This window comes from Peromyscus eremicus, chromosome 15 (genome assembly GCF_949786415.1).
Source record: "Peromyscus eremicus chromosome 15, PerEre_H2_v1, whole genome shotgun sequence".
In the NCBI taxonomy this organism is placed as follows: Eukaryota; Metazoa; Chordata; class Mammalia; order Rodentia; family Cricetidae; genus Peromyscus; species Peromyscus eremicus.
In genome coordinates this window covers 75,303,473-75,329,928 of record NC_081431.1, presented here as the reverse complement: position 1 = coordinate 75,329,928, position 26,456 = coordinate 75,303,473, and the positions used below count along the sequence as shown (strand labels likewise).

The following is a 26,456-nucleotide window of genomic DNA, read 5'->3' as shown; positions in this document are numbered from 1 at the left end:
AATAACAGGCCTGAGCTAATGGCCAAGCAGTTTAAATAATGTAAGAGTCTGTGTGTTTATTTTATAAGTGGGCTCTGGGACTGGCGGGACTTGGTGGCGGGAGCTGGAGAGAAATTCTCCAGCAACAGCCAACATTTATAAAGATCATGCATTATGCTAGACTTTCATACTGTATGAAATGAACTATTCTAAGCAGTATGTAAGCATTCTACAGTCATTGTGTCTAATGTGTTATTTGGATTAGTATTAGTGTTAATTATTGCCATTTACATTAAACCATTTGCACATATAAACAGCCATTTATATACACACACTTGTGTTTGTGTGTGTCTATGTCTGTGTCTGTGTCTGTGTATGTGTATGTGTGGGTGTCTATATGTGTATGTTTATGAATGTGTGTATATATATATACATGTATGTCAGTGTGTGTACATATATGTATGTGTGTGTTCATGTGTGTATGCTCCTAATGTTACAGAGCACACTAACTTTTAATTCCCTCAAGTAATAAAGATAGTTTAAGCAGAAATCTATTTAACAAAGTTAAGCAAAACAAACACTTGAAAAAGAGATTGGAGTGGGCGGCGTCAACATAGGCAGCAATTTAGTGGGTCCTGTGTTACAGATTTTAAAGACATTATTGTGAATATTTATGAGGTAGGTAGCATGTTCATGTGGTAAGAAGGTCCTTTTTCCTCACCTAAATCGTGGTGGACTAGATCTTCCTTTTAAAGTTGCTCTTCCCATGATCCTCATAAAAAGGGAAGGGTTGTCAAAATCATGGCTGAGCAAGCCATGAGGAGCAAGCAAGTGAGTAGCATACATCCATAGCCTCTGCTTCAATTCCTGTCTTGAGTTCCTGTTTAAACTTCCCTTAATAGTGGACTGTAAACTGTAAACTGAACTAAACCCATAACTTCACATGTTGATTTGATTAGTATTTTATCGTAGCAAGGGATAAGAAAGAGAACACCTAGAATTCCTGTATTTAAGAGTTGGAGACAGATTCTGTGACTCAAGGGCTAGCCAACCTAGCAGCCTCAGTGAGCTCCAGATCATTGAGAGACCCTATCAAATGATGTGACAAAGTGATTGAAGAAAATATCTAGCACTGTCTTCTGGCCTCTACAGGCACTCTGCACACACACACACACACACACACACACACACACACACACACACAAACATGCACACACATACATGCACACAACTCCACAAAGAAAGAGGAAGAGGAGAAGCAGGTTGCCACCTGCCACCCTCAGGGACTCAGGCACTCAGAATACCTTTTAGCTGTTGGCTAAATTTCTTAACTGAGAAATGAGGCCATGTGTTGAATTATCACTAAGAATAGCGTGAAAAATCACTATTTAAGCTTGAGAAAGGTGTGAAGTTTGGACAGACCCGAGTATTTCTCACCCTCACTGCAGTATGGTGTGAACACATTTATCCAGTGTTAATCCTCTGCCTTGGATCTGCAGCCTCCTGGTCCCCCTGGTGTTTGTTGAGAGCAGCAGCCCAGAGCATGATTAATGCCAGCACAGGAAGCACTGTTGTAGGCAATTGGAAAAGTCTGATCAATTCTGGGTTCCAGGGCATCTTTTAGGTCTTGTTTTTGCTGTTGTTTTTATTCTTTTCAAAATTTTAATATTCTATAACTTTGTTTTAAGCAACAAATGAAATTCAGGATATAGTAAGCAATAAATTTCTTCCTTTTTGCCCAAAAATTGTTAATTTAAAAATAGTTTGCTATTTTAAATCCAATGTCAGATTCTTATTTTCACTTTTAAGCTATTCTAAATAAATAGCTGCCTGTAGAAGCTCTAAAAAGCCAGAGGAATGAAGAAAGATCTTATACTTTCTTAGCTGGGTAAATTCACTATTTTTGTATGGGTGGATTCAGTACCTCAGATAATCTGCCAACAACAGCCGCAGTAGGGCCATATGGCATATACGTGAAAGTGAAATCACAGTCCTGTGCATGTTGCTTTAGGTTATGTGGACTCTAGTCTAGTGTTAGTCAAATACAGGGATAAAGAATTCTGCTTCTGCTGCTGAACACGAGTTAACACGGCATTGGGGAGTCTTTTGATTATGAAACTGTTGTCTTAGGACATTTTTAAGTTGCAATGTTGAAAGTCCTTAAGTATTTGGGGGTATGGAAACAGGCTCCCAGATAGCCCAAGTTGACTTCAAATTCATTACATAACAAGGATGACTTTGATTTTTCTCATCCTCCTCTATTTATCTCCTGAGTGCCAATGTCATAGATGTGTACAATCATGCCTGTTTTCAGTGCTAGGGATTAAACTCAGGGCTTCATGCAAACAGTGTACCATCTGAGCTACATCCTCAACCTCCATGTGTAGAAAAAAATGTGTGATACTTCCTTAATAAAAGAAGCCAAGGGCATTCTTTGTCATTCAGTTTCTATAGTCGGACCCTTTGTATTTAGATTTCAAAGTTATTCAGTGTACATTGGTCATTTTTTTTTTTTTTTTTTTTTTTTTGGTTTTTCGAGACAGGGTTTCTCTGTGTAGCTTTGCGCCTTTCCTGGAACTCACTTGGTAGCACAGGCTGGCCTCGAACTCACAGAGATCTGCCTGGCTCTGCCTCCCGAGTGCTGGGATTAAAGGCGTGCACCACCACCGCCCGGCTTGGTCATTTTAAAGATAACTTAATTATCATGGGTATCATGTGTATCATGGGTAGACAAAAAAAACCCAGAAATTTATTTCTCATGTGTTTAGAGTCAGGAAAAGTAAGACCAATTCCTAAATCCAGCATCTGCTGAGACTCTACTACTTGATCTGCAGATAGCTCTCCTCTCCTGTGTCCTTATGTGTAGTTATATTTTTCCTGGTCTTGCCTGGCCCATGATCAGGACTAATCTGTCTCACTCGCCAGTTCTGAAGCCACTCAGACCCAACCAAGTAAACACACAGAGACTTATATTACTTACAAACTGTATGGCCGTAGCATGCTATCTTGTATCTTATATTAACCCATTTCTATAAATCTATACCTTGCCACATGGCTCGTGGCTTACCAGTATCTTACATGTTGGTACTCATGGCGGCGGCTGGCAGCGTCTCCTCACCCCACCTTCCTGTTCCCAGAAATCTCTTCTCTGCTTGTCTCGCATATACTTCCTGCCTGGCTACTGGCCAATCAGCATTTTATTTACAGAGCGATATCCATAGCACTTATGGTGGAGAGAGGAAGAGAGAAGAGAAAAAGGATGGGAAGGGAGATAACAGAGGAAAGCAGAGAGGAAGATATCTTCCCTTTTCATTTTGAAAGACACCAAAAACAGATATGGGGGCATCAGAGCCTGGGCTTAGGCAGGCATAGCTAGCTAACAATGGTTAAAAGTGGAGAAAGTAGAGTATTCAGTGTGGCCACAGATAGGGGTCAAAAACATTTCTACTTTTCAAACCAGGGGCTCTTCTATTTAGACTTGAATAGAAAGCAAGAGGTAAGATGAAGTCGTGGTCAGAGTGTGGCCCTGCCCACTGCTAGTTCCACTTAAGTCTTTCAGCAAGGAGGTCTGACAAGGTGCCAGCACTGTGTGAGTCTCCTGCTGGGAGACGAGTTCCTCCTTCACTGGCACAGGCGTTTTCCTCCCCTAACAATGAATGCCCGAGGAAATTCTAATGTCTTGGGGTCCATTGTCTCAACAAACAATTACTGTCTTACTTAGGGTTTCTATTGCTGTGAAGAGACGCCATGACCACAGCAACTCTATAAAGGAAAATCATTTAATTGGAGTGGCTTTCATTTTCAGAGGTTCAGTCCATTATCATCGTGGTGGGACATCGTGGCCTGTAGGCAGACATGGTGCTGGAAAAGAAGCTGAGAGTTCTACATCTTGCAGACAACAAGAAGGGGTCTAAGACACTGGGCAGTATCTTGAGCTTATATAAGATCTCAAAGCCCACCTCCACAGCTGCACACTTCCTTCAACGAGACCACACCTACTCTAAGATGGCCACTCCTCCTAGTAGTGCCATGCCCTTTGGCAGTCATTTTCTTTCAAACCACCACAGTTACAAAATTAATCCCACCACAAGGGGTGAACTTTCAAACGCTAATCTATTTCCCAAAGCTCATCTAATACCAGGACTGGGTGCTAGGGTTTCGATGTATAAACTCTTATGGACACACAATCATCCATGCCCACCTTTCCCTGGATTACATTTTGATTCTAGGAACTAAATGTAATAGTATTTGATATATTCATTTTTTCCATCTTTCTCCTCATCCTTCTCTTCCTCTTCTTGAGGTAGGGGCTTTGTAGCAAGCTAGCCTCAGACTCAATCTCTATCACAGACTCCTCAGAAACTTCAGCTTCTGCTTTGGTCCCTCTAGTGCTAGACTGCAGTTGTACAACTCATACCAGGATTGCATAGCTCATTACACCAGGAATCTTTAACCCTACTCAATAGAGGAGATAATACAGATTGCATTCTGAGATTCTGAGAGACAACAGAGGAAACCCTGAAGTTGTACGTGGGAAAATAGTCATAGATAATTTTCAATGTCACTTCTACTTCAAAGTCTAGTGGCTTCTTACTTCATTATACCATTAATAATCCTGTGACATTTCATAGGAAGTTCCTAATAAAAGAAAGGTAAAAGAAATGTAAAATAGAATCTTTTGTAGACATACTGGTAAAACAGGAATGTATCTTCACATGTATGTCTTAACATGTATTCAAAAGAAACAGTTCTGTAATATCAGCTACCCATATAGACCAAAAGATTGCATTTCTTTCAGCATTTAGAAAGACCCTCAATTTTTCTTCCTCCGCTACCACCATTGCCATCCTCTGCCTTCTCTCTCTCTCTGTTTCTCTCTCTCTGTCTCTCTCTCTCTGTCTCTCTCTCTTTCTCTCTCTCTCTTTCTGTATGTGTGTGTGTAAGTGTGTGTTTGTGAGTGTGTGTGTTTTGAACACATGTTTGTGAATACACTTGCACAAGCATGTGCATGAATACCTTACAGGAAGCCCACCAGAGATGAGCACTCAGACACAGTTTATAGCCAAATGCAAGTCTTTATTCCAGCTGGCTGGGACTAAACTCAGATATTGGGGACCTAAGTGTAGCCTCAAGAACTTAGAGCAAAAGGCTTTTAAAGGCAAAAAAAAAAAAAAAAAAAAAAAAAACATATCCAGGTGTCTCTCTCTGCAGTTATGTGGGGGTAGGATGGGGCTGTTCTCAGGTTTCACATGCTAGCAGTTTAACAGAAGCCAGAAAAATTTAGCTTGGTCATTTTGATCTCAGGTTTCTAGAATAGAAATTTTTCCACTGGATATTCCATCACGGAGATCAAATTCTCCTTAAACTTGAAATGACCTCAGCAAGAATCCAAGATGGAGGAACCTCTGCACTTGTCCTGTCACACGTGAGGAGGCCAGAGGTGATGTCAGTTGTTTCTCTCTGAACCTGTACATCACAACCTCAACTAGGCTAGCTAGCTCTAGCTAGCTTGCAAGCCCCAGAGATCCCCTGGTCTCTGTCCCCAGCATTGGAACATAGGTGAACCTGGGTCCAAATTTTTATGGTGTCCTGAGGATGGAATGCACATCCTCATACTTGCACAGCAAGCATTCCTGACTGCGCTGTCTCACCAGCACCATATGCGATCTTTTCTACTGTCAAAAGCATGTTGCTAGGTATTTAATTAGTTTCCACTCACTCAGGGCCAGACCTCAAAGACTGCAGCAAACAGCCAAGGGTTTGGCCTCAATTTATCAGCAAAGCTGGTATCAGAAATGACTTCCATTGGCATGGAAATGTTCTCTGCCTCTCTTTCTTTTTCTTTTTTTACTCCATTGTATTCCAAGAATCCCTTTAAAAATTGCAAATATTGTTTGTTTTTGTTTGTTTGTTTGCGTTTCCTTATGGGAGAAATCACTGCTTGAACAACTTATGATTTTCCAGATCCACTTGCCCAGTAAAGTCAAGTAAACATGGAAATGAAAGTGAGAGCAGGAGAGAGGAGACTGATCAGCTCAGTCTATTGCATAGTTCTACCAAAGGCTGACACCAAACTTACCTGGCCTTTGCTGGAGTCCGTATCTCAGGACACTGAAAGGAAAAAGACCCCTGCTATCAGCTTTTATGTTTCTTTTCCAGTGAGAGGCTGCTGTCTCCCCCAAGTTCTCAGTCGTGGAAGTTAGATGATCTTGGAAGGAAACTGCTCACCTGACAAGCAAGTTGGGAGTTATCTACTGGTACAGACACTGATATCTGGGTCTGAGCCTAAACAGCTCTGAGAGGAAATAATATAAAATACAGTGAAAGCAACTTTCTGGTCATCATCTCATGGTCATGCAACCAGCAGCAGGCATAACCTGCCCCTGGTAATTAAAAGTAAAGGACTAGGAAAGCACTCTGTAGTCATGTCTCACTGGAGGAGTCAGCAAACTGATCATCACCATCAGAGACACCATCAAGAAGGAAACAGCAGGTACTACCCATCAACACCATGTGATTCTTTCCTCACCCTCCCGGTACACTGATAGCATGGGCTCCTCAGTGCTAACCATTTATTTGCTCCTCTACAGCATTCTAGTCTGAGAATGAAGAACCTTGTGGTCAGCTGTAGGGGTGGAAGAAACTCTAAGCTGCAAGGACATTCCAGTGGCCCTTACTTAAAAGTGTTTTAGCCACTAGCAATAGTGGAGAGGATGCCTGAGCTGGCTTACCCCGGAAATCAGATTGGTGTATACCTTAACAGTCATCATAGAGCTATCATCTAGTAACTGATGAAAGCAGATGCAGAGATCCACAGCCAAGCACCAGGCTGAGCTCCAGGAGTCAAGCTGAAAAGAGGGAAGAAAGATTACATGAATAGGGGAGTTAAGATCATGATGGGGAAATCTACAAAGGCAACTGAACCAAGCTCATGGGAACTCACGAACTTTAGACTGACAGCTGTGGAGCCTGCATGCAAGACAGTTGTGTAGCTGGGTCTTTTCAAGGGCTACTGGCAGTGGGATCAGGATCTATCCCTGGTGTGTGAACTGGCTATTTGGAGCCCATTACCTATGCTGGGACACCTTGCTCAGCCTTGATGCCCCTGGGAGGGGCTTGATCCTGCCTTAACTGAATGTGCCAGGCTTTGCTAACTCCCCATGGGAGGACTTACCCTTTCAGAGGAGGGGATGGGGGATGGGGAGAGGCTGGCGGGTTAGTGGGAAGAGGATGAGAGGGGGATCTATGGTTGGTATGTAAAATGAATTTAAAAAAATCTTAAATAATGAAAAAAAAAAGAGTGTGTCTTAGAACTCCTATCCTTTTATTTCCCATTGAAAGTCATGAGCCAGACTCTCAGGTACCATACACCTATGGGGTATTCTATTCTGGAGGCTGAGGCAGAAGGATTGGGAGTCTGAGGCCAACCTAGGCTACATAATAAGACTTCGTCTCCAACACGCTAACAAAAAATTTAAAATTCTGGAAATGATTTCTCACATCATGACAATATGTTCACATTTCTGGGGAGCACTAATCCTATAAGGTGCTCCGTGAGAAAGTAGTAGCTCTAAATCTCAGAGGACAAATGCCAAGTATCACTGTGCTGTCCATTCAGTAGGTATTCATTGTGACTCTAAGAAAATTTGTTTCATGCAGTTTTCAGTGTGATGGCAGTGATACACAATAATTGATAGAGGGTAAGTACTAGATAGAGATAGAAGACAAATTTAAAATCGTATACATACACACATTCATATACAATATACTTCATTTGCCAAGTGGCAATAAGAGCAGCATATGGTTAAGCTTGTGCATGCAGTTAGCAAGAACATTCTGGAACCATTGCTATGCATACAAGCATAAAAGGACCACACCTGGAGTCATTGCCATGTCTCCTGGTTAACAAGCTTAGCTAGTCTTCTGGCTTGGTTTTCATTATTAAACCTGCTTTTCCTGGTGTCTTACCTTAGACACATAAGTGAGCTCCCTCCTATCTCTTGGCCTAGTCCTTACAGAAATCTCACATCTTACCCCAGATCTAACAAGAGAAGGCCTAACCCTGCTGTCAGCTTTGGTATAGTAGCTTTCTACAGGCAATTTTTCTATTTGTTTTTCATAAGGGTAAAGGTATTCTCTTTTTCTAGTGGAGTGTGAAAAGACTGATTTTGCTAAGGGAGTGTTTCAGTCTTCCCAAGTGTGCGGCATATGGCAGAGCTGCATACATATTGGTGTTACACCTGCAGTGTAGAGATGGAAACATAAACATGAGACATGCTTGTCAATAGTCACTTTATCAACCCTTATCCTCCACACAGATGGAGCTGCAAAAACTCAACAGCAATGCAAGGGTTTGGTGTGGACCATTTGTACTCAGTAATTTAATATCTATGTGCCTTTGGCCTTTATGACTAACTAGATGTCTGAATCATCTAAGTCAATTGGCAAAAAAAAAAAAAAAATCATATACTTGTTTGGCCCTTGATTGATGTTGTGGTTTGAATGCAAAACATCCCACCATAAGCCTATGTGTTTGAACACTTGGCTCCCAGCTGGTGGTGCTGTTTGTGATTGGGAACATTGTGGAACCTTTAGGAGACAGAGCCTCATGGGGGGAAGTGGACTACTGACTCGGGATGGGCGAGGAGACTCTATAGTCCTGATCAACTTCCTGTTCATTCTCTGCTTCCTGACTATGTATGCTCTATGACCAGCAGGCCTCTCTGTTCCTGTTGCCATGAATGATGGACTGCATCCCCTCCAACTCTGCATCAAAATAAACTCTTTCTCCCTTAAGTTGCTCTGGTATTTTGTCAAGACAGTGAGCAAAATAATTAACACTGTTGACATACATGGTTTATTTATTTTGTTGCAACAGTTGAAGCACACACTGGTTGCCATAAGGAAGCTGCTCCACTGTTTGTACAGCTGACAAGGTTCTTATTGCTATCAGAAGAAGCTGGAGCTACTTATGAAGAAGCTTTCTTCCAAAACAAAGGTGATCAGTTGTTAGTGTAGGCATGGGCAGGGACAAGGTGGTTGGAAGCATCATCTACTTCTGCTTCAAAATTACTTTTCCAAGAAATCTTTTTGATGTTTACAATTCTGGATGTCCAAAGAACTTTACTTAAATTTAAATTATTGGTAGAAGAGAGTAATTTCTAGAGAATCATAATTGTTCATCAAACTAGACAAATGATAAGGAAAAAGAAATTGAATAATCACTTTTTAGTTTTTATTTCTGTGTGTGGGGGTGCATGCATGTGTGTGCACAGGGTTTGTAAATAGCACACAGAAGCCACAGTTTACATGAGATGATTTTCTTAATTGCTTTTCACCTTTTAAAATTTATCTATCTATCTATCTATCTATCTATCTATCTATCTATCTATCTATCTATCTAATCTATCTACCTGTCTGTCTGTCTGTCTATATCTATCTACCTACCTATTATTTATGTGTGTGTGTGTGTGTGTGTGTGTGTGTGTGCGCGCGCGTGTGTGGGTGGGTGGGTGGGTGGGTGTGTGTGTTTGCACAGACATATATAGAGTCAGAACCTTCAGTAGTCAGCTGCCTCTGGTTGACTTGTAGTATCTAGGGATTAAATTTTGGTCTTCAAGGCTGGGCATAAGGCTCTGTCCACTGAACCATCTTGTCATCGCAACATCTTATTTTTTGAGACAGAACCTGGAGGCTGCCCATCAAGTTTAGTTAGGCTACTGTCCGATGAACTTCAGGGATCCTTTCAGCACCTCCTCAGTGCTGTGACTACACATCTGCACTCTGGTGCTTGACTTTTACATGAGTTCAAGAAATTGACCTCTGGTCCTCATGCTTGCATGGGAATCACTTTCCTGAATGAATCAGCTCTTAGGCCCTAGGACTAGCTGCCCTGAGAAGGAGACTTAGGGGAGGGATCTAGATGCTCCGGGGTAATGAGGTCCTACATATCGAGGGAAGGCTTGCTACTCCTGTTACTGTTGTCTGGGTCTCTGTTTTGTTCTTCAAATGGAAGGAATTAATTAAAACATTGCCCTCAATCCTTTATGGACAGGATATAATTTCCAGTAAGTTTATAGAAACTTGTCACATAAAGGGACCTGCGTTATGTGAAGAGCAGGTGTATCTGGAAACATTACATGTGGTAAGATTTGCATGCAAAATAACTTTAATACAGGTAAATTAACAACAAAGTGGACAACATTAGGACTTTGGCTTTCATTTTATTTTCTCTTATGACTAGGAGAGTGACTGTCAACTGTGGTCACAAAACTGAAGAAGAGCCAGCTGCCCAGGTGGCCTTTTACTATACAAGATCATAAGTGTCAGAGGCTGGGCCGGGGATGTGTAGTACTAAGAAAATAGCCAATTCCCTAGAGGAATTTCTAATGAGAGACTCACTGGAGACAGCACGATGTCATATGTGGTATGGTTACTACCCTACTGAATAGTCAGAGGGGGAGAGTGTTTCCTAGGGGTAAGGGAGTGACATGAGTCCTGATTGTTCTAATTCAGTCCTATCAGCATAGGCATCATTAACCAATCTCCACCTGTGGTCACAACCATAATACCTGGATAGCCATCTGTACATCCTTCAAAATTTCACATCCTGATAAATCCACTGTACTTTATAAGTGCACGCTATATACTACACCTAGCTCAGCACAGATGTGCCAGTAGTTTATCTTTGTGGCTGGCAGCAGTGTCAACTCAAGCATACTGTTCAGCATGCCGGGAGAGAGGACCACACTGCTCATCATCACTGGATGTACAGATTCTACTAAATCACTATCATTTCATACCATCTCCAAGTTGAATCATATTAATGTGAACCCTTGTCAGTCAAGATGCATTGTTTCCTGAAATTCTTGTATTGTTCCTTACTATAGAGGCCAAAACCAGAGAAAGGAGGCAAAATGCCATGGGGAAGGGTGTTGTGTGACAAAACTTTCCTGGGGAGATGCAACATGTCTACTTACTCCAGACAGGGAACCCATGAGAGACAAAAGTATGGATATCACCCAAGTCCAACTTGGTAAACTATTGAGTTTTATTGGGATTAGTTACAGGGGTATGGATGAGGGGTTATTCACAGGGCCATAAATGACTCAAAGACAGCTGCATCATCAAGGCCCATCCCTGAGGGTGACAATTCACAATGCTGGGAAGCTGGAGCCCAATACTGGGAAGCTGTAGCCCAATACTGGGAAGCTGGAGCCCAATGCTGGGAAGCTGGAGCCCAATACTGGGAAGCTGGAGCCCAATACTGGGAAGCTGGAGCCCAATGCTGGGAAGCTGGAGCCCAATACTGGGAAGCTGGAGCCCACTGCACAACCTGGAGGAAGCTCAGCAGGTTAAAAAGTGTCCTTTCCAGGTTCCTGGGTTTGTCTGAAGCTCTTCAGGCAGCTTGCCTGGTTCCTGCTTTCCTCCAGGCAGCTGGTCTGGTCTGAGAGTCTTCGTTGAAGTTTGGCTCTGCTCCTCAGAGCATGACATTTAGCTGTTATTGCTTACTCTGCAGGGAGGGGCCTAGTGGACTGACCTACTCTGGTCAGTTCCGGGACCTCCTGAAGTTATTTTTGAGTTGTTTACCTTCCTGCTTAAGGAGCTTCCTTCAGAATGGAGTGTTTCAATCCTAGAGAAAAATGTTACATAACAGAGATGTATAACGTGGATCAAACATCTCCCCTCACTGACCACAAAGATACAACCAAGTTCCTACAGGGCCCTCAAATAAGGACCGGCGGCCTTTCAGTGTGAATCAGTGACTGTCCTGTAAAATAGCAGCTACATTTCTGTTCATTTACAATGACAAAACAGACATTCATCACTAATTTAAAAAAAAAGCTAGAACTCAGAGGAGAATTCAATGTTTTCATTTTCCTTTTATCTCCCAAAATATAATGTTTTACAATCCCCCTCAGTCACCAATATTGGCCAATGCCTTGCTTATAACTTCTTTTTTCCATTATCTGAGTGCCTGATGGAAACTCACTTTATCAGACACCCCAGAAGAGCAGTTGGGAACTGGGAAGCTGGAGTGGATTTATGCATTTCAACTTTAACTCTGCGGTTTGCACGTTAATTACTTCATGTCTTATTAAAGGTAGCTTATCAAATAAAAGAAAATGCCTTTGGGATTAGCTCCAAGCTTCCAGTATCTCCTTCCCTTTAGTTTGCCCTCTTGGAGAGACAGGCCTTTGGATGGCATTTAGCAATGTTGGTTTTCAAGGGCTTTGCATGTGGCTTCCAGGTATCAGTATGTCCCTGCTTTAGAATACACAATATACTTTCAAACAATGGTATTTTCACAAGTGTGTCCTTTAGGAATCTTTTTCTCTGTGTCTGTCTGTCTGTTTGCCTGTCTGCCTGTCTGTTTTTCTTTCTCTCTGTCTGTCTCTGTCTGTCTGTCTCTCTGTCTCTCTCTCTCCTGTCTGTCTGTCTGTCTGTCTCCCTCTCTCTCTGCCTTCCTCCCCGTGTCTTAAATCTTTTCTCTTGGTGTTGACTTTGGCCATTAGAGGGAATCAGATCTCTATTGGTTGATTTCACTGCACATGCGCAGGTAGACTACAGATTACTGAAGCTGAGAAGGTCAATCATGTCCCAATAAAACACACACACCTCTGAGTGGCAGCTCATAACCTGTCACTGGGACATAGACAATAGTGTGGACAAACTCAATGGGAAGAGTTGTATACACCATAAATTCACTTACTGATACTGAGCTATGGACTTTAAAAGGTTTAAACGCTGATTTTTCTTACAGATGTTTGACCACAATTTTTTAAAGATGAGGTTTAAGTCTTTGGATGCCATCTACAGAAAAAAAACATAATTGTAAAATAATAAGTTATGTAGATGAAGATTATGAAACACAGTGCAAGTGGAGCAATCAGGACTTGTGCTGTGTTTTCTGCGTGTGTGTGTGTGTGTGTGTGTGTGTGTGTGTGTGTGTGTTTATATGAAACATGTTCAGGAACCTGTATGTATCTGATTTTAGGACTGAGCATTTGATAGTGGATAACCAGTTGAGGAGCACTTCCCAAGGGAAGATTATTCTTTTTTTTTTATTAAGAAAATTTTTTTCATTCATTTTACATACCAATTAAAGATCCCCCTCTTCCCTCCTCCTGCCCCCTCCCAAGCCATCCCCTCCCAACCCACCCCCACTCCCCCCACAAGAAGGCAAAGTCTCCCATGGATAGGCACATCCAGTAGAGGCAAGTCCAAGCCCTTCCCCCTGCCTCAAGGCTTCATGAGGTGTCCCATCCTAAATAGTGGGCTCCAAAAAGCCTGATCGTTTACCAGGGATGGATTCTGATCCTACTGCCAGGGGGCCCCCCAAGCAGATCAAGCTACACAATTGTCTCACCATGCAGAGGGCCTAGTCTAGTCCCATGCAGGCTCCACAACCATTGATCCAACTTTCATGAGTTCTCACTAGTTTGGTTTGGTTGTTTCTGCAGGTTTTCTCATCATGATCCTGATGCACTACCCACTCATAAGTGGATAATAGATATAAAGCAAAGGATAATCAGACAACAACCCACAACTCCAGGGAAGCTAGCTAACAATGAAGACCCAAAGAAGGATGCATGGACCACCCTGGGAAGGGGAAATAGATGAGATCTTCATGAGTAAACAGGGTGATGAGGGGTGGGCAATGGAGGGTAGGGGCTAGCCTCTATGAGAACGTAAGGAAATGGGATGGTTGAGCTGGAACAGGGATTAAGTGGGAAAGCAATGAAAGAGATACCATGATAGAGAGAGAGATCATGGGGATAGAGAGAAACCCAGTGCTAAGGAAGTTGCCAGGAATCCCCAAGGATGACCCTGCTTGGACTATTAGAAATAGTGGAGAGGGTGACTGTACTGAACTGGCTTACCCCAGTGATCAGATCAGTGAATACCCTAACTGTCATCACAGAGCTTTTCTCCAATGACTGATGGAAACAGATGCAGAAATCCACAGCCAAACACCAGGCAGAGCTCCAGGAGTCCATCAAAGAGAGAAGATGGAAGACTATTCTGCTCTCAGCATTCCTTAGTTTCTTGTAGTTCTTTGTCTAGGGTTGAAGCCTCATGAACTTCCCCTTTCCTGTTAACATGTCTATTGGTGTTGGGCTTGCTTGGATCTTATTTAGGCAGTCTTGTGGTTGAGAGTTCAAGAATGTAGCTTCTCTGACATACCTAGGATACTCAATCTCACAGGAAACTTCCTGTTCCTCTGGCTCTTAACAATCTTTCCTCCATCTCTTCCATAATGATCCCTCAGTCTTTGGTGCAAGAGTTGTGTTGTATGTAGATGTATCAGGTGGGTCTGGGCATCATATAATTACTTTTTCTCTGCATTTTGATCAGTTGTAGTTTTCTGTGATGTTTTCTCTATCTGTTTCAAGGAAAACTTTCCTTGATGAGGGGTGAGGACTTCACTTACCTTTGTGTATAAGGATAAATATTAGAATGTAGTTAGAGATTATTCTGGTTTAGTAAAGTGGCGATTTTACGTTTTCCTCTGAGATCCCTGACCACACTAGCCCTGGGTAGTGGGCTAAGCAGCAAGCATGGAACCATCTCTTTAGACCATGTGTGATTTTTTTTTCAAATAAATATCAATCACAAATGAACAGAAAAAATGAAATATCTATCTATCTATATCTATATCTATCTCTCTTTCTATATATGTGTATGTACATATATATATATATATATATATATATATATATATATATATATATATACAGAGAAAGAGAGAGAAGGAGAGGGAGGGAGAGACTGTGATGGTTCCTTCCTGTGAACCCTGCTGATCGTGTAGTTAGAGAGTGGGTACTACAAAAATAAGCAAGAGTTTTGGAATAGGACAGTCGTGGAACTGAACCTCAGGCGAATTTCTAACTACTGAGTGACTGAGCGATTTGAAGATTCACTTGCTTTTGTCCTTCCCTTCCTACACTAGGTTTGTTTGTTTATTTATTCATTTATTTATTTAGTAATGAGGATGTTACATGCTTGGTGCAATAACTGGCCTCAAAAAAAAATTGACAATTATTTCAGAAAAAAACCTGTTCCTTCCTGGAGGGCGTTGTCAGTTACCTGTTCCTTCCTGGAGGGCATATGTCAGTATGGACATGTGGGAAACTGAAACTGTACACTATTGTTAACTTTAAATCTTCAGGTGTCATAGCCTGAAGTTTTCTTTATTCAGAAAACGCAGCTAGGCATGGATGGTAGGGAGAAGAACATCATAAAATATAGTATTTGGTGCTAATGAAAAAAGTGTAATGCATGTGGCAGGACTGTTGCCCACATTAGATCAATGTCAAAGAAACGAGGGCTTTTGCTGTGGTCCTTTGCCAAAAGTCTGATTGGAGAAGCACGCATAGATATGTTGACATGTCTTGGCACTGTAGAGCTCACTGAGTTGCCCTCTCTTTTCAGACATTTGCAGGAAACATGAATGCTGACAGTGTGGTGCACCACAAGCTGCTCCACTCCGTAAGAACCCGCTTTGTTCGCTTTGTGCCATTGGAGTGGAATCCGAGTGGGAAGATTGGCATGAGAGTGGAGGTCTATGGATGCTCCTACAGTAAGTACCCACATGTTCAAAGTCACGTAGCTGAGTGGGTAAATGATGTTGCCCATGGAATGCATGATTATTCATATGGGTAATTATAATTTGTGCATGCATGTATGTGTGTGTGTGTGTGTGTGTGTGTATTCATGTGTGGGGGTGCAAAAGCAGGGCAGACAGAAATCTCCAGTGTTCCTGAAGAACACAGTCCATCATCTGACCTAGTATTTTTCACTTGATATGGAACTTCCAGCTGAGCCTATGCTGACTTACCAGTGACCCACAGAGAAGTCTTGTCATCCCCATTTCCTGGCTGCTGCAATTCCAAATGTGCACGCCCTCACCTCCAGCTTGATGTAGGCTTTAGGAATGGAATTCAGATCCTCATGTTTGCCAGGCAAGCACTTTCGAAGCACAGCTATTTCCCCAGCCTCTAGTTATCTCATTTTATTCTAGACTTTAAATAACACACACACACACACACACACACACACACACACACACACGTATATAAAATGTGTACATCAGCTGAGAAGTAGAAATGTTCTTATACTCTACAGGGCTCTACAGGATGAGGCAATAATGCAATAAAGCCTCAACAAAAGTTCAAAGTAAGAACTCTTGGGACTTGAGTAACCATTTGCCATTTGCTATCAGAAATAGCTATGCTCAGCTTTTCCCCAAAAGTGTGGTGATATACTGAGAAGCTCTTATTCTACCCTGAAAGGAGCCTGCTCTCTTTCTTTGCATTCTAGAAGAAAAGGAAATTTCCACCCTAGGTAACTCATGCAGGTCTCTTCTTCTGCCATCTTAGTATCCATGTGTTATCCTGAGAGGTATTGATAGTCAATTTGAGGTAGGGATCCACTGTAAGCATAAGGAGGCTGTAACATGGAAAGAACTGAAGAGAGTTATAGAAGGAAGGAGTCATGGGAGAATGCTGCAATCCTACTTCTCTCCTGTAAGCATGATGCTGAACATGTGAACTGTGTCATTATAAATTGATTTTCTTCTTGTAAGCAGTGGCATTCATGTAATTATTTGCTGTATCAATATCCAATGATGCATTAGTAGTGAACAGACTCGATCAACACACTTTTTTAAAACCATAGTTATCTTAGCTCTGTTTCCTATTAACGAGATAAAATACCTCAACAAAGCAGCTTAAAGGGAAAGGAGATAGTTATTTCGGCTCACGGTCTCGGGTTACAATCCATCATTGCCAGGCAGTTAAGGTGGCAGAAAGCGGAAGAGTTTAGTCACATCACACTGACAGTTAAGAGCAGAGCAAAGCATGCAGGCCACATGCTAGGCTCAGCTTGTTCCATCACTCTCAGCAATGCAGGGGTACCCTGCTCAGGCAGTGGAGCCACCCAGAGTGGGTGTGTCCTCACATAATCAAGATAATTCTCCCACGGACATGGCCACAGGCCAACCAAATCTAAACACTCCCTGACTGAAGTTCTCTTCATAGGTGACTCCTTGCTATCATGAGGCAATTAAAACTATCACAACAGTTCAGTGAATTACTGGGTTGGGTCATGGAAGGAGCTCACATATGGCACACTAATGCTGTTCATCAAAACCAGGTCAAAACAGCACTTGCCTCAGAAGCGTTTGAAGTGCTCCATGAAAACGCATTTGCTTCCCCAATGTCGTAAGCACTGAATTAAGATTTGGGGGAATGAAAATACAAAAAATAGAATGTTAATGGTTCCTCAAGTAAACTATAGGTGAAAGTATATCTGTCAGAAAAATGAAGCCCTGTGGGGAAGACATTTTTTTGGAGGAATGACTGTATTTATCGTGAACATGCATTTTTAGAAAGAGTATGATTTACAAGAGATGCATTGACAGTCTAGTCAAGGAAGGACTTTGCCACCTGAAGTCTGGAGCTTATAATTTCTTCCATACCTCGTCTCTTAGTGAGGACCCTTTATCACTTCTAGGAAGAGTACGTGGCTGTTGTTGTTGGTATTTGCTTACTTATTTGTTAAGAAACTTCATGATGAAAAAACACTTGAGAAAGTTTATGTTATTTATGCAGTGACCTCTTTGGGTCTAATAATTTCAATTACATTTTAGAGTGTGTGTGTGTGTGTGTGTGTGTGTGTGTGTGTGTGTGTGTGTGTGTACATGTCCACACACATACATGACATCACAGTGTGCATGTGGAGGTCAGAGAACAACTACTGAGAATCTGTTCCCTCATTTTACCATGTGGATCCTGAGGACTGAGCTCAGGTTATAAGGTTTGGCAGCAAGTATGCTTACTCACTAAGGAGTCATTTTCTTGCCCTGGTCGAGTGATTTTTATTAGTCTTTCAAATATATCCATACTTTAATTTTTCCCCCAGAATGACGTTTTTCATTATTATACATTTTATCCACTCACCCTGTATGCCTGTATGATCCCAAAGGATCATGGTTTCACTTAGATTATAGCTATTACATTAAGTGTATATATGTATGTGTGTGTTGGTGCATGCGTCTGTACAGGATTGCCAGTACATGTATGGGCGTGTGTGTAGAGGCCAGAAGTCAACATCAGCTGTCCTCCTACAGTTATTGCTCACCTTGTTTTTTGGAGACAGGACCTGTTGCTGGCCTGGGGATTGATAGGCCAGTGAACCCTAGGGATCATAGTCTCTCCCTCTCCAAGGCTGGACCTATAAGCACATATTACCTCTCCTGGAGCTTAACTAGTAGGCCAGGCTGGCCAGTCAGTAGACCCAGGCCTCTGCTTGTCTCTCCCTTCCCAGCACTGGGCACATACCAGCACCTCAGCATTCTCCCACCACCTGGGGATCCAACTAATGCCCTTGTGTTGGAAGGTATCCTTGAGCAACATTTTAGCTTTCTCCAGTGATGGACTCATTCATAATCTATGCCAATGAAGTATCTCCTCCCAAGAAAGTATGTACTTTTTTCTGAAGTAGAAATGTACCCACAGATCTGCTAAATCCAACTCTGGTTCAATCTAAGATACTCCTGACTTTGTAGGAACCCAGGCCTGCCCCCTCCACTGCAGGCTCCCCTGTATCTAGTGAATTATCTAAAATGATGGAATTTACCCAGTAAAACTGACCATCAGTGGGGTGTTATCCACCCTGGGGAGCTATTCAAGACAGAATGAGCTTCCTAGTTTTATACCAGTAGCTGGCATTGATTTCCCATGACCCTACACATATGTCTCTCTGTATGAAAACCCAAGCCCTCACCATGGCTTCTGGATTCAGTCTGTTCTAGTTTGTTCCTCTGTTGATATGCTAAAACACTGACCAAAGCAACTTGGGGCAAGAAGGGTTTATTTGATTTATAGTACACAATGGAGGAAAACCAGAGCAGGAGCTCAAGGCAAGAACCTGGAGGTAGATCCTGAAATGGAATCTATGGAGGAATTATGCTTACTGGTTAACTCCTCAGCTCATAGTCACCTTTATTCTTATGTAGTCCACACCCAACTGCCTAAGAATGGCACTGCCCTCAATGGGAGGAGTCCTCTTTCATGAATTAGCCATCAAGAGAATGCCCCATGAATATGTGCACAGGCAGATTTTATGGAGGACATTCTTTTCAGGCATGTCAAGTTGACAACTGAGAATAGACACCACAGGCACAGCTTTCTACTATCACTGTATCCCCATTTGTCCCTGGACTGTTTCCATTAACATAAAACCCTGCCATATATGCCAAACAACCTTAACCAAAGACCTTGTGGCCCTGTTTAAGACCTCCCTCTCCTTTTAATCATCTTCTTTCTACACAATACTTTTTCTAAAATCTGTCCTTAGTTATTGCTTTCTCTCCCTGCCTCTATTTGCATGAACTTCACCAAAGTCTTTAGACAACTGAGGGTTAGCTGGATGGGTCAACTTGGCAGGGCTCTAGCTCCAAGGTATACAGCCACATACTGTTCCAAGAGTTGCTGAGATATCATATAAGTTAGGTCTGTAACCAGTTGATTCTATTTATTTGATTTTAATTTAAATTTTATGTGTATGGGTGTTCTACCTCCATGTCTGTCAATGTACCACATAAATGCCATACTCAAAGAAGCCAGAACAGGACATTAGAAGAGTTATGAGCTGCTTCGTGGGTACTGGAAATTGAACCTGAGTCCTCTGGAAGAGCAGCCAGTACTGTTTGCCTCTGAGCAAGCTCTGCAGCCCTGTAATCAAGTGATTTTTAAATAAAGGGAATAACACACCATAGCCTGAATGAGTTTGATTCAAACAGTGGGCTGGTTAAAGAGCAGAACTGAGTGTCAGGTGAAGAAGGCATTCTCCATTTGGACAGCACCTTTAGCTCCTCCCACTTTCAAGCCCATCAATGAATGGTCTGCTCTGTGAAATTCACACTGGCTTAATTCTATTGACGATGTATAAACACTCTACTTACTGTTTCTATGGGACAATTGTTTTCATCAAGACTTGCCAGTGGCCTCCACATAGCCAAATACCCTCCACAGTCATTATTTCAAGCTACTACTTGACTTATTTTAAAAAGCATCTTTACGGCTGGAGAGATGTCTCAGTCAATAAAGTCCTTGCTTGCTGAGCATGGTGACCTAAAGTGACCCTCCTGAACAGATGTTTAAAAGAAAAAGAGTTGGGCCTGCTAGCATGTACCTATGATCCCAGTGCTGAGGATGCAGATTCAGGAGGGGCTCTGAGGCTTGTTGGGCAACTAGTCTGACCAAACTGTAGAGTTGCAGGTCTAGTGAGAGACCCTGTCTCAAAAAATAAGGGGAAGAGTTGAAGACGAAGATACCCTATATTAACCCTTTCCTGTGTCCTCCTCAAATTAGACACCCAGACACGTACACACATTTACACACAAAAAAACACGCTTACAACACACAACACATACACACACAGAGACAAACACACACACAAGAGAGAGAGAGACAGACAGACAGACAGACAGACAGTCAGACAGAGACAGAGACAGAGTCTTTTGAGCCCAGTGAGGTAGCATACATCTGCAATTTCAGCACCCATGAGATAAAGACGCAGAAATATCATTAGTTGGATTTGAAGCCAGCCTGGACTGCATAACAAGATACTGAGACACAAAAGCAGAAGATAGCGTTTCAGAGCACCCTCCCAACCCTCTATCTCTCAGATCCTTCCTACCACCTCTTCTAGGATGTTCCCTGGGTTTGAGGATTAGGAGTGGGTTGCTGTGTACGTATATATGTCATTCATTGGCTCTGCAGGTTTCTTTTTAAGAATAGGAAAGTAGGAAGGTTGATGAGATGAGGAGGCAAGGGAAGTTGAAGAGGGAATTATGAATCTATAAAATTTTCAAAGAATAAATAAAAATTTATTATTTGTTTGTGTTGTTTTTGTTTTTTTAAGGAAAGCAAATCTATCTTTTTCACTTTTTCACTTATGACCCCTTTCCCTTTAAGGTTTCCCGTTAGCTTCAGGTCTCTGAGCTTTTCTGTCTATAGTTCATGGTTGCTAAACTCATAGGGTCCCATGGCTGTGCACATCCCATTCATTACAAAAGTGATTACACGTTTATCATAGGGTCCCATGGCTGTGAACATCCCATTCATTACAAAAGTGATTACATGTTTATCACTTCCACATCTGTCTTCCACCCTGGCCTACGGAAATATTAATACACAGTTGCCCTCTTTCTGCTTCCACATGAAAATGTGTTAAATGTCTCCAGTTTAATATAGACAAAAAGAATCTTGTCTAACCAGTGTCTGCAGATTTTCTTCTCCCTATCTCTTCTGTCTCGGCCAATGACTACTACACCCTGCCTGTCGGTGTTGATCCTGAGAAGGAGTTTATCATTGCTCTTCCCTCTATTGCCTTGTCTAGTAACCATCCCACAAGTCCCAGAAGCTGTATCAGCAAATACCCTGAACCCACATCCTCCACCCTGTGCAGGAAAGCCTCTGTGCTCAACTGCTGGGTATCAGTAGTTTCTGTTCTCATCCTCATGCAACCACCTCTACATTTCATAAACACCAAAATGATCTTTATACGTAATAATCACGTTTCCCCAGCTTCCTGATTCTCTAATATAATTGAGATTCCACAACCAAAATTCCCAGTAACACTCCCCTATAACTCTCTTCTCTCCTCTCCTCTTCCCCCACTTTCCCTCCTCATCCCTCCTCTTCTCTTCCCTCCCTACACTGCTCTTCTTCTCTTTCTATCCCTGTCTTTATCTTTCTTTCCTGCTTTCTGGCCCAACAACCTCATTGTTCCTGACTTGTGCCAGAACTTCAGTACCTCAGGACCTGTGCACGTCCTTGAACAAATAATAACATTTCCCCTGGCTGTATGTCAATGTGATTTTCAGTTTATCAGTGACATTCTCAAAGGTGTACATTCTAATGCCCCTTAAAAGTACCTGACTTACTTCCTGTGCACCTGCTAATAATGTGTGATTCTAAGGTATGACTTCATTTACTACATGGTACCACAAACCAGACTCCTGTCTGTTTGTTGATGCTACGTTGATACCCATCTTCCTTTTCAGTTCCTTGCACTAGCAGGTAAGTTAAAGACCATGACAGAATAAGCAGTTTTAGGAGCGTTAAAACTGCTTATTTGTTGAATGGGTAGACACATGTGCTAGGCCAGTCTCATTGTCTCGGCTTAGGCAGGCAGGTCACATTGAATTACTTTTTGTTAATACAGTCATTTCTACTTTTTAAGAGAATTACACTTGTTTCTGTGGGCCTGTAAAGCTCCAATTCTGTCTCAGTATATTGATAAAAAAAAATGGTAGAATTCATAACCTTAGGATGTACCTCAGTTGGTTGACTATTCGCCTAGATCTGAGTTTGATTCCCAGCACCCTCTTAACATAGTATGGTGGCTCATGCCTCTGTTCCCACCTCACTGAGGTACACTCAAGAGCCTGAGAAGTTTATTCTCAATTACTTAGCAAGTTGTTTTGTACTGTCCAGAGAATGAGATACTGTAGCCATACTTTTGGTTAGAATGAGTAGGCTTATTAAGTATGTGGCAATAGAAAATAAAAGAATAAGCAGCAGGTAGACAAGCAGATAGCACTCAGATAGCTACATATATACATGCAAAACATCATCAGATTCGGCTCACAGAACCTTTAGCAGAGCTTGACTGGGGAAGCCTTACTGAGCCTGGATTTCTAATAGAGAGTGTTGCTGGAAGAATCCCCATCCCTTTTGGTGAGGTTTCTAAGTTCTAAAAGAACAAATAGCAATAGACGGAGATAACATCGTCTGTCTGTCTGTCTATCATGTCTTTTTCTACTATTTATCATATTTTACCTACTAATTCATCTATCATCTGTTACTTATCATTCTTCCATCTGTTTTAAATGACTTTATTTAATAATTTATAGGTATGTTTCATTGAAAATTACCTGTATCACCTACCAAGTTATGAGTTCCATACAGCCAAGAAGGGTATGTTCTTGATCCCTAGTACTCTGCACAGATAGGGCCAATTTCATTCCGTAGTAATTGAACATCTAAGACACAGCATCTCTAATGTCATAAACCATATTTGCTAAGGTAAGGTGGGGTCTGAACAAAGTTGGCATTAGTCTTCCCTTGTGGCCCTGCATTTATGTCTGGAAGTATTCAATCATGCGGCATAAAACATTTTCTTGGAAGAAAAAGATCATAATCAATCTTACGACACCCAGGCTAGTTTTTTACTCCCAAAGTCAAAAACAGCAACCTACAATTTCCGAACACAAGCCATTAAGAGGCTCCAGGGACAATGTTGAATTGTTGCCAGGAGCAACAGCTCCTTATACTCACACATCTCCACTCCTGTGTCCCTCACCTGCACCTTCACACCTAATTCTGCATAAGAATCACTTGTTTCCATTGGTTTCTAAATAAGTCCCTGGAGCCTGGAGTGTTGCTCTATTAGAAGAATGCTGCCCTAGCATGCACAAAGCACAGCCTCAGTTGCTAGCATGATATAAAGCTGGCATAATGTGCTTACCTATAATCAGGAGGTAGAGTCAGAAGGATCAGAAGTTCAAGGTCAACCTCAGCTACGTAGCCAGTTCAAAGCCAGTATGGGCCAGAGTCCCTGTCTCAAAAGAAAAACAACATAAAAATACCGACTCTGACCACAAGAGTCTTTCTGTTGTTTATGGGTAGTTATGATAAAGAGCCAGAATTTAAGCCCATTGTCTCAAGCTCCATTTCTATGTAACTATTTTTTATAATTAATTCCTTCTTAGTTTGCCCTGTCATTTTTATAAGTAATTGTGTGTAGATGTAACCAACCTTCTTATTAAATAAGAAACACAGAACAAATGCAAAGAAGAAAGCCAAGAGGTCAGAGCTAAGAGCTAAAATCTTACCCTTCCTTCTGTGGTGGTCCTACCTCTCCCAACCAGAACTACTTTCTGTGTTAAAGTCCTTATATAGAATTTCTGTTCTGCCTTCTCATTGGTGGTAAACCCAACCACATGACCGCCTCATCACGGCCTGTCTGTATAGAGTTCCAGGTTTTCCATGATTGGTATTGAGATTAAAGGCACGTGTATCTAATACTGGCTATATCCCTGAACACAAAGAGACGTACCTAGCTCTGCCTACCAAGTGCTGGAATTACAAGCGTACGCCACCACTGCCCTGCTTTCCTATGGCTTGCTAATAGCTCTGACCCCTGGGAAACTTTATTTATTAACATACAAATAACATTTTAATACAAATACAATATCACCATAATTGTGGATCTTAAGAATTTTCAAACAGAGCCAGTAAGATGGTTTAGTGGGTAAAGGCTCTTGCCATGAAGCCTAATGACCTGACTTGGATCCCTGGGATCCATACAGGGGAAGGAGAGATCCAACTCCCAAGAGTTGTCCTATGGTGCACATGCACCCTCCCTCATAGTAAATAAATAAATGTTGAGAAAACAGTCTAGGTTGCATGTCCACCAATCCCAAGGGGTCCACCTACCTCTGCCTCCCCAGTAGTAGGACTAGAGAAATGTCATTCCCACCATGCCTGTCTTTTTACAGAGGATGTGGGAATTGAACTCAGGTCCACACACTTGTGTGGCAAGTACTTTACCAGTTGAACTATCTTCACAGCCTCCTTGAAAGCTTTCTAACATCATACATGGCCATATTCAACACATGGACTGGGCTTAAAACACCAAGATGTCCAGGTGACCTGCCTTTAGCATTAACTCCTTCTGTAACCTTGGGCAGTCTTAAGTCCTCTATAAAAATGGAAACAATACCTGCTTGCTTTAATGCCTCTGATTCCTCAAAGCAGTGTTTGGCATGTGATTAGCCCCCAAATAAGCTTTGTTCTTTGGATATTTAGGTCACACATTTCCCGTTCTTTCCTCCTTTCTATTCAGGTACACATCTTTCGGGTAGAGGTAAATGGTTGAGGTTTTACATTCCTGGTCCTGAAGGATTTTGACCTCTTCCATCAAGCCATCTGGAGACTTTAAGCTACATTGAATTTTCTCTGGGGCTTCTATTTGAATTTCTTTATGTATGGGAAGCTAATTAATTTTAAAAAGCATTATAAATTCTGATAAAGCATAATGATCTGCCAGGCTCCCCAGACTCATTAAGAATTGCAACCCTCTCTTTATACCCCAGGTTCCTCCCTCTACACAAGACCTTGCTCCTGTTTGGTTAATTACTGCCAAGTGATATCATCCAAAATTCATCACCCTCTGAGCCAAAGTCATGCTCTCTTTCCCCAAATCAATCCCGTATCGTCTCTGCTTCAGCCATCTTCTTTGCTGTAGTTCTTATCATCCAGAGCCATTTGTCAGAAGCAGTAGAAGTCATGAAAGTTGTAGATTTCATCTTTGGGGTCCTAAGGTCAGTATAATGTTCTCATGGGAATGCTGGAAGGCCTGCTGCACAGCCAGAGCAGCCTTGGAGGTGTGGATTGCAGGATGACCGTAGTCAGATCTGAGACTTGGAGGCCCCAGATCCCACTTTGTAATATGGTGCTTAGTACCAAGAGCTGGACAATCTTGCCAGTTTATTGTAATTCTTTCACTCCACAGATAAGAAAACAGAGGTCCAGAAGTATCTTAAAATTAGACTAATGCAAGTGTCCTGCCATCTCTCTTGCTAGAAATAACTGAATAAAAAAGGGATAGATACAGGCAACAGAGGTATAGTACACAGAAACACCAAAGACTTCTGTTTTAACCCATGACCTCTTTATGACGTTTCTAATTGATTGAGAATCTGAATGCTCCTTCTACCATTGATATATGATAGTCAATTGTCCTTCACCACTGCCTTTGAGCTATGGAGGTACAGAGGATAACCCTTGCCCAGTCGGTTAATATTGCCCTGCAAACAGGAGGGTCTGGTTTTCATCTCAGAAAAATGGTGAGCAGATTCCTCCACACTTGTAATCCTAGGGATGGGCAGATGGAGTCAGGCAGACCTCTGGGGAATACTAGCCAGACTGTCTACTAACCTTCTTGGTAAGTTACAGTCTAGTGATAGACCTTGTCCCCTAACCCCAAGGTGGATGGAGCCTGAGGAACAATACCCAAAGTTATCCTCTGGCCTCCACACACATTGTGTACATAGGTGCCTCTTCATGCACACAGAAATGTACACACACACACACACACACACACACACACACACACACATACACACACATACACACACAATCAATCAAAGACAAACTCTGTTCATATCTGTGGATGGAGGTTGAAGGAACCAAGTCCTTGTAGGTAAAGCTGGGGAAGGGGAGGAATATCCAGGGTAGCAAGTCTGTCCTGATGGACGAGGGCCTCATGTATGGGATGCTTGCATGGCTCTGAAGTTCCACTTGCCTTATGCTAACCATGGTGATTTAAGTGGTAACCTGCCCTCATAGCTGGACCAGTCACTCTGCAGTCAGTTTTCACAGAAAGGCCAGGGCCTTGTC

At 42.1% G+C, this 26,456-nt stretch overlaps 1 protein-coding gene across 3 annotated transcripts in view; it reads left to right on the top strand.

Annotated features, from left to right (window-relative positions):
• Cntnap5 (contactin associated protein family member 5) overlaps window positions 1-26,456 on the top strand; it is a 920,429-nt gene that overhangs the window by 385,055 nt on the left and 508,918 nt on the right. For all 3 annotated transcript variants that reach the window (XM_059280761.1, XM_059280759.1, XM_059280758.1), the window contains exon 4: window positions 15,415-15,562. In XM_059280761.1, coding sequence (XP_059136744.1) covers window positions 15,415-15,562 — 148 coding nt within the window. The remainder of the gene's footprint in view (window positions 1-15,414; window positions 15,563-26,456) is intronic.